Source organism: Cimex lectularius, unplaced genomic scaffold (assembly GCF_000648675.2).
Source record: "Cimex lectularius strain Harlan isolate CLEC.00 unplaced genomic scaffold, Clec_2.1 scaffold400, whole genome shotgun sequence".
NCBI classification, from domain to species: Eukaryota; Metazoa; Arthropoda; class Insecta; order Hemiptera; family Cimicidae; genus Cimex; species Cimex lectularius.
The window spans coordinates 82,312-91,510 of NW_019392970.1; the positions used below are offsets into that span (position 1 = coordinate 82,312).

At 35.1% G+C, this 9,199-nt stretch overlaps 1 protein-coding gene across 1 annotated transcript; it reads right to left on the reverse strand.

Annotated features, from left to right (window-relative positions):
* Nucleotides 1-3,230: 3,230 nt before the first annotated feature.
* LOC106672704 (geranylgeranyl transferase type-1 subunit beta) lies at nucleotides 3,231-8,044 on the reverse strand. The gene is made up of 8 exons (XM_014404340.2): nucleotides 7,763-8,044; nucleotides 6,186-6,313; nucleotides 5,907-6,123; nucleotides 5,720-5,849; nucleotides 5,472-5,591; nucleotides 5,275-5,385; nucleotides 4,421-4,550; nucleotides 3,231-4,343 (listed from the first exon to the last, which is right to left on the reverse strand). The coding sequence occupies exons 1-8, from the start codon at nucleotides 7,861-7,863 to the stop codon at nucleotides 4,225-4,227; spliced, it is 1,056 nt and encodes a 351-aa protein (XP_014259826.1). The 5' UTR covers nucleotides 7,864-8,044; the 3' UTR covers nucleotides 3,231-4,224.
* Between the last annotated feature and the right edge of the window lie 1,155 nt (nucleotides 8,045-9,199).

A 9,199-nucleotide genomic window follows, 5' to 3' on the forward strand; every position in this document is an offset into this window, starting at 1 on the left:
ATAAGCATGAACGCCCTTGCAAAATAATATTTGGTACATAATTTCCACAATAGGATCTTGTTCATAATGGATATATGAAGGATCCATAACTCCTGTAATGGCGAACCAAGGTAAAACTGAAAAATCACTAATTTATTATTTCTTATACATAATTTGATCCAGGGTTTTAAATATAACGATTTTCGATTTATAGTCTTGTGTCCGATAGAAGTCTACTGCTCACTGATGTAAAAATGTATATTTAAACGGAAATAAATTACACTGGCAATGTTTACTGTAATGTTTTTCAAATAGTTATTTGTACAGATTTGTCAAACCATGGGGTAGAGGAGTCAGCCATTGCTAGAAATCATCATGTTATTTAGTTGGTACTAGGATAGGGTCATGATAGGAGGTCAAGAAGCCATCGCCATGGAGGATTATAAAGGTGTGATGTTGGGGGAAGAACTTAAGCTAGTCTGTTAAGATGGTTAGATAGATGGAAGTGGAAATTGTGGAAACGTGATCGGTTCTTCCACTAATAGGATGTCCAGGATCTGAATCGTAAATCGTCACGACTTTGAACTGAAAGGATTCGATGTTAGTTGTATTGATTTCGATCTGTTCATTCGAGTAGATTCTCCCAAATAAAATATTACAAGCCTATTACCTTTGCCCAAACACCAAGCTGCACCTTGAGGAGCAGAATAGCCAATTTATTAACAGAACTCAAGAATTGCATTTTCATTGTCCAACTAAAATTTGGATCTGTACTGATCATTACTTGATCATCTGGTTGGAGGTGGGTAGTTTCAAGTGTAAATTGTGGAAACGTGTTCGGATCAGATCCTCCAAAGATTGGATTTCTAAATCTTTGTGAATTGTTAAGCCTTGTACCCACGACATGTGGCTTGGCGAATCTCCAGCGGCCATTGCGTCAATTTTTGTAATGAAGTTAGTTTTGATTTAAAGAATAACTCTCGTTCTATGTTCTATTATGATTTATAGATGTTGAAAAATAAATGAGGAAAGTGATGAAGAGGAAATAGGGTGTGTCCTAGCGGCTATGTATTGTTGAGTGGCGACGTTTTGAAGAAGAAAAAAAAAGGAAGGCTCGCAAAAGGCCTTGGTGGATGGACTCAATAAAAGACATGAAAGTTATTATCATTGATTAGTCCATTTTTTTAAATAATTAGGTACCTGCATAAATTAATTCCAATTTCGAAAAGTCAGGTTTTTTCTTATTTGCCAAAACAATGCTAGTGATATGCTGAGAGACCTGAGAAATCAACCTTCTGGCAGATTTTAAAACTTTTGCAGAATGTCAGAAGCTGATTTTGAATATGTCTTGAGTTGGATCAGACCATTTATAATAAAACGAGAAACAAACATTAAAGTATTCCCATTCAAAAGAGACTAGCTATAACAATAAGATTTACACTACTAGGGACAGCTATCCCAGTTTCTCCTACTTATTTAAGTTCTCAAAGTGAACCCTAACCCAATGCGTAGATGAATGGGTCAGGCCATAATACAAGAGCTTCAAGAAGAAGTAAAGGAGGAAGAAGTAAAGGCTTCGTGCAAAAGAATAAAACAAGTGTTGGGTTAGGAATATCAAGGGGCATGTTTGGAGACTGTTCACTGCTGTTGTAATGAGACTTAGAAGGGGGTGACCTTCTTAGACGATGAAGTTCTTTATGGTGCAGTCTTCGGTGATGGGCTCACCAGCACAGTTGAGGCATCCTATCCTGATGCTGGCAGTAGGATTTGGTGAGCCCACATTTTTGGTAACATTGGCGCTGCACAATTAAACGTTACTTGTAGAGTTCTTCAAGTTTTATTCTCGAATATCAAATAGTATTGATGTTTCAGTATTTGTTGTTCGGATTGGGATAAAGATCCACAAAGTAGGGTCTGTTTGATGGCTGGATGAATTGTATGGTGAACATTAGTGGTGTAACATTCCTAAATTGTGGCCAAGTTAGGACAGTTCCTCTTTGATCAATTCAGGCGATATACCCTGGTGGAGATTCCTTATTACCACTCGGTACGTTTTTCCTCTTGTAACTGGAACGTGTGTTAATCAGCGATATGTTGCTTGAGGTACCTAGTTATGCCTCTTTGGCTTTCAGCCGTTTTAACGTTTAAGGTCGGTGATCCGCACTTTGTTGTGAATTATTCCCACTAGTTGTGACAATACACTGCACATTATGTCAAAGTTTTTAATATTCTTTGTGTATATGACGAGAAGGATATGAATATGGACTTTGAGGGATGAAGAAGTCTCTATTTCATCTGGGTCACTTAGTGGAGCAAATGAGTTAGTAAGCGCTCCTGGTGTGACTGTCATTTCTGTGGAGGAGCTGGGACCAGAATTTGATTGTTAGCCATTATTGGTGCCTGAAAATTCGAGGTTTTTGTGCACTCATCAGCCTGTGGTGTTTGGCCAAATTTATTGTGCCCTCAAGTATGCATGTTTTGAAATCGTTCAAGTGAAAAATACCTATTTGATCCACAGGAATAAGACATCTTTTGTATGAAAAGAGAAAAAGTCTAAATTAAACGGAACGAGGTTTAAATTAATAGCAAAAAGCTTTAAAAATGTTTCTAAAAGAGCTTACTTCATCAGACGTTTTTGTTTTCGTTGGTGTGTAGATACTGTGCAAAAACGATGCCATTTTCTTGTAAGCAAATCATTTTGGCTTCAACACTTCTTTAGTTCCAGCCCCTTTTTTTTAATCTTCAACTCCAGCTTACACTTTTGGCCTCTCGAGTGAGTTTTGCCCCGGATTGAGGTACGGAATATGTATGTAGACTTTTCCATGAGCCCTAGGTGCCGTGAAGATGGTTTTTATCCACATCCATCTGGAACAATATGCATAAAGTAAAAAAAGGGTAGAAGGACCTTATGCAGGGGAGTGACCTCGGTGACCTGCCCGGTCGGTGTTTGCAGCCATCGGTCTCAGCAGGGTGGACTGGGACTCCGTGGGGGAAAAAAAACAGTCGTACCAATAAATACCAAAAAATAAAAATTCTTGAAACCATGTTTTTTGAAATAGCATAAAAAGCATATATGGATTTGTTTCAGGATTGTGGTTGTATGGTACATTGAATTATAAAAAAACTTGAGTTGTTTCAAGAAAGTATGTCCAAATTTGACAGACACATTTTGCCAATGTTTTTTAAATGCCATTAAGAAAAGCAATCAAGTTATTTTTCCCTGAAAAGAAAATATTCAATAAAATAATTAATTATAAAATTGCATTAAAATCTTTTATTTGATTCTGGTACATATAAAAACAATTGATGTTACAACAGATTGTGATCTTGTGTAGCATAAATCACAGTTTTCAGTTTTTGGCACATTTCTCTCCAATGAGAAAAATACTCAGTGTCTAAAAAACTTCAAATGTTCCACACAAAATTAAACTATTTGGCTTTGATTTATGATTTTTCCTAAAGCTTCACTGTCTAGTTAAAACCACTAATAAAACTTTGTTTAATTAACGTACATCAATTTTAATGCTAATATAAATAATAAAGAAAATAGTTTTTTCTGCATTCTTGAAACCAAAAAAATAGTTAATAACATAAATCTGTTTGGGCTGTTTGTTAGCAGTTATATATTAGTCTTAAAATATTATAGAAAGAAGTAGTGATCTTACTTTTTTCAGTGCAGTTGATTAACAATGCTTTTCTTTTGTTTGTGCTTTACCTGAAAGTTTTCTAGTTATATAACGGTTAAACTTACCAGATTCTATTTTCTGACAAATGTATGTATATTGGTTTACCAAAAGCTTTAACTTTAATTCATTACTTTATTTTCATGTTTTATTTTTGAATAGTTGCATTTAAAGAGATTTATTAGTTTTATTAGTTCATAATTTGGGATTTGGTATTTTGCCATAATCAAGGAAATTCAGATGATATTTTTAACTTTATGACAAAATTGTTCCTATCAAACAAGAAATATATGCAATATATATGTATATATTTTTCTTATATTAATTAAAACAACACACACTGTTTTATAATATAGAAAAAAATAATTAAATAAAAACATTGGTTACAAACAGGAACAGTTATAAAATTCTTAAAAATGCGCAATAACATAAAAATTAAAAGCTATAAACATTCTCATTATGTACAAACATAGACCTAAGTTACATTCTGTGCACAATCGGTGTTTTAGGAATGTGTAACAACTGTAATCCGAGTTGTTTTTCAATCAGCTTGGGGTTTTTTTCACGATACCCATGAGTTTTGAAGCTTGTGCAGAAAGTTGACAGCACGACTGCTTATATTGAGTGCTGGATGTATCTCGAGAAGGTCGTCCTTTCCTATGAAGCTGAGCCCTGCCAAACCTTAAAAAAAAAAAAAAAAAAAAAAAAAAAGCGATGGTAAAAATTGAACTTTTTATCTTTCTTTGTTTTTATCTTACCGAGATATGTATGCAGGGGATCGGGAGTATAATCGACCCATTTAGAAAATCCTCCTATAAGATTGTCTTGAGTTGAAAGTACAAACTCTCTGTTTTTATCGTAGTCTGTTTTATCATAAAAGTCTAAAATCTAAACAATCAATTATTACAAATGAAATATTCAATATATTATAATCAAACGAAAAAATTATTTTTTTAAATATTAATACTTATTACAAAGTTGTGCGTTTTTTTTTGTGTTTTTTTTTTCCCTCCTGATCACAACACAGACACTATGGCCAGCAATGCACCCGGAGGACCCATGTTAAGAGAATTGAGCTAATAGTGGCACTCAATTAGGCGAGGAGGTCTCAGGGCTATCATCATTTAAAGCAACAGAATATTGAGGTCATTCTGGATAGTGAGATTAGTGAAAAAGTAAGGAGGTTTGACCATTTGTCTAAAGATTTTTGTTTAGGATTGAATGTGCTGGTGGACAGCTTGAGACCCAGTTTCACTCTGTATGTTTAAAATGGTCATAGTAATATTTATGTTGTGGGCAGAAGCCGAATTGGTGAGAAGGAATGTTACCTGTGAATTTATAATGGGTATTAAATGTTTTAAAATGTTCTAAGAATTTAGGAATCACAGGAAGAAGGATGATGGGTCTGTAGGAGAATGTGTAGTTGGGATGTTTGTGAGCTTTAGGAAAGGAAATGATGAAATGTTTCCATAAAGGTAGAATGGCATTGTTTATTGAGGTTAAAAAAAACTATGGCATGCTGAGGAATGTTTACAAGCAAAGTGGAGGTAATTAGGTCATGCCTAAGGGATTTTCTACCAAACTATCTTCGTATTAGTTAAAATTAAATTACTTTAAGTGTAGCTCCGACCCAAAAAGAATAACAGGTGTCATGACGTTTGTTCGCGCGGCCCTGGAAGCCAAATTCCTGTCTCATCAACGCCCATTTCCTCAGACCTTGGAGCTAAAAATCATCCGAACATTGAAAATATATGTGTTGTGAAGATTTATTATTATCCAGGTTGATCAAGAGAAATATCAAATGTTTACCTGTTCTTGAGAAAGTGTTGTATCAAGCTTTCCCATTAAAAAGAGAGAAGCGACAGCACAAAATGTCACACCTCCATGTGATTCTAAATCGGGACCTTGCCCATAGCCATAATCGTATGACTAAAAAATAAAAGTTTTGGTTAACAAACAAGCTTTTCTGAAATTGATGAACGAATTAGCATAAGTAAAGTATAAAATTAGTTTAAGTGTTAATTAGTAACATTTATTATTTTGAAAAACTTAGTTACCATGCTTTTTTGAATATATCGAACTGTTTTATCAATATCGAAAGACCAGTCTTTCAGGATGTAGCAAATGCAACAGGCACAGTAAACAAACCTCATGTCCTTTTCACTACCGAAATGCACGGCTGAGAAACTGTAACAAAATTAAATTAGTAAAATAATTCCATAGGCGATATTTTTGATAGATTACCAGCCGTCTTCTTGTTGAAGGGATCCGACGCCTTTCAAGATGGCGTTTCTGTTGAGGCGGGAGAAATCGTCGCCAAGGAGCAGCAGAACTGAAAGGCTGCAGAAAGTCATAGCAAGGTGGCCTGTGGCAAATTCCGAGTTGCAATGCGAGATACCATGATCCAGCATGATATGAAATGTATCACTGCCTTGGAATCCGCATTTGTCTGTGTTTCCATCTAAAAAAATCAATTAATGCACTGCAGATATGAAATTTTATGAAACCTTATCTACTAATTACCAAGGTCGGGCAAAATTTGCAACCTGTATATCCAGTTGCATATGTCCTTTTTGAGGTCATCGTTAATCTCCTTGTCCAAAGCATTTAGTACTTCAAGACCGGATACACAAAAAAACAGAATGCTTATTCTGTAAAATTAAATTGCAAGTGTGATATAAGTTAATAATAAAAACTCATTTAATGACATTAGTTTAAAATTATTTAATTTAGAACTAGATCTGCAATTGCACAAAGACCTATCTCAAATCTCTTTTTAGAAGGGTTTTTCATTTAATTTGGCCTCAAACATCATTTTCTTTCTATAAAACAATTGGCTTCATATTTTGTTCAGTAATACAACCATGAATCCAGTTTTGATAATAACAGCACCACAGAGGATCCTCTTGTCAATTTTTTAACCATGGTCTATAATGATTTGAACGATGGTATGAAGGTTGCTGGATTGTCCCTATTTATTATAAAAGCTTTTGATACCCTAGATCACGAATTTTCAATTCAAAAGTTGTATGATATAGGGGTGTTGTATTAAAATAGCGGTCTAACTTACAGGGTCTAGGTGCACATGGTTTATAACATATATTCGCTACCGGTTCTCGGTAGTTCGAAGATAGCGTCTCACAGATACGAGGGTTCCAGTCGTAGCTTTCTGAACACAATCAATGTGTATCAATTGGAAGTAGCCTGAGCATGTGAATAAAGATAGACATGGGGTTCCATAAGGCTCATAGATAGATATGGGAGATATAAGATATTCACCAATATCGGTTTCAATTGAAACATTGTCACGCTCAGAATTGGGAGTCAAGGTTTCATGGAGGAGTCAAACAAATGTATCGACTTTTTCTTGATCAGACAGAGGAGAAAAGATGCAATGTGGTGTTTCAGGATTCTTTTCATGGTTGTACAGAACAATTTATTAGAACTTGTAAGATTGTATAGGTAGGCTTGGGCCTGACATTTTAGGTACAGTATGTTTGCAATGCGTGATGGGAGGGGTTTGGTTAGTTTGAGGGTTTTGAGAGACCTGGCGAGTAGTGCCAACCTGAAGTGGTGAAGAGATTCACAATCTCGTACAGTTCATCTAGGGTTTTTAAGGAAAAGGGTTCTTGAGGTCGATGGAATTTTCTATTTGGGGGCTAAAGGCTATCTATTTATGAATCTATTTATTTTACCATTTATTTATTTACTTAGTTAGATAATTACTTTTTTAGTCACTGGTATCTGAATATATCTGGCTAAACATCCCTGATAAAAAAAGCAAGTTAAGAAAAAACTAACCAATTGGAACAATTCCCGGTAGAATGATGATGATGGAAGTCATCTTCATGTGGGACATTTATGTCACGCCTAGACTGATTAGTCAGGCAGAATCTATGTTTTTAACTTAAGTTTATGGAGTTATATTTTGTCCAAGGGAATGCCTATATAAAATTTAATTATCTGAAGAACTTTTCCGATGTTTATATTCAAACGATGACTATACCAGGCATGCAAAACAAATAAATTTATGTCAGTAATTTCGGGTGGAGCGGGAAGAGTTTTTCAAGCTGGAATCGAGTCTGAAATCTGATGATTACCTGGTATTATCATGGTTTTTCAGGAAAGGAGGCGTGATGATGAACCGCTTGAAAAACCTGACGTGCTTCTCCCGAAGAAGAGGCCTGACTTCGGGGAACATCTCGGCCGGTCAGGAAGTCGAAGAGAAATCTGCAGTTGACCTGAAGTAAGACCGGCGTTTACTTTGGCATTTTTACCCCACGGCCCACCAGGCAGACGTGAAACTTGAAAGTACTGAGGACGTGATTGATAAGAGAAAGGACCGGGAAGGTAACGCCGGATGAGAGGTTATCCGCCAGATTAATGGACGCAGACTTAAATACTTAACACACAAAAAAATTAATTTTGAAGATAAATGAGTTTTTGTGAAAAGATTAAAGTCAAAATCTTGTTTTCAAAAGTGTTGGTCTACCAGTCTAGACTTATTTATACTTAATGGTCTCAATACAGGACAGTCATACTATCCTCCCTCCAAAAAAAGTATTAATTTTGGACTACCTTGCTTCTCTTTTTGTGCACGTCCTATTTTGAAAAAAATATCAGAAATTTATCAAATTCTAGGGTTACAATTTCTTCTAAAAAAACACCACAGCAGAATGCTCCTTTTTGTCAAATATAATAATAAACAGACGTTCAAAGTGATTAATCAAATGCATCATCCAAAAAGAAAAAACAGCACCAGTAATCAATTGAAAGATAGAAACGTCAAATTTGCTAGTACAGTGGGTCCTGTTTATTGTGACCGCGGTGATAATAATCACGCGTAAGAGTAATTAAAAAACAAGGGACAGGAACATTTATGCATTATACACTATTTCCCAGTTTATAGCGATCATTATCTCAGTTAAAGTGATCGCAAATCTCACAAAAATGTGCAAAAAGTAAGAATTTCAGTTTCAGGAAGAAATATGAACTTTAAAAAAAATGTATGATATGCTACCAAAATTGAGCCGACAGGAAGCTCCCAATCGTTCACAGTTATACAATTTTACTGTAGCAGAAAATTTTGAAAGTTACGAATGAAAAACGAGGATAGGAAAAGAAAGAGAGGTGGGAAAGATGATGATATAGAAGTCGCATTGAAAGAGTGGTTAATCAGAAAGATGCTAGAATAAAGTGCTGAAGCAGAAAGCTGAGGAGTTAACTACTAAATTGGGTAAGAATAACTTCGTTGCGACAATAGCATATGGCTGTACCGAAGATAAAAAAGGGAGAACCTCACTTACAACCACATGAAGAGCAATGATTTGAGATAGAATATAATTCTAACAAATTTTTGTTCAATACAAGTACCTATTATGCATTTTCATTTATTCACTATTTTTCGTGGTCCGCTTGGCCAATTAAAAACATTAAATTAATTAAGGTTTTTACGTTGAGATAAAAAAGTCAGGGTTCGAATCCCGCTCGTAACACTGCCTTTTTAACTCAACTTAAAAACCATAATTAATTGAATT

Coding starts and splice junctions, on each gene's coding strand:
- LOC106672704 (XM_014404340.2), bottom strand. CDS start 7,863: ATGTTCCCCGAAGTCAGGCCTCTTCTTCGGGAGAAGCACGTCAGGTTT. Junction 6,314..7,762: donor AAAAACCATGATAATACCAG/GTAATCATCAGA, acceptor TTAATTTTACAG/AATAAGCATTCTGTTTTTTT. Junction 5,592..5,719: donor GATATATTCAAAAAAGCATG/GTAACTAAGTTT, acceptor TTTATTTTTTAG/TCATACGATTATGGCTATGG.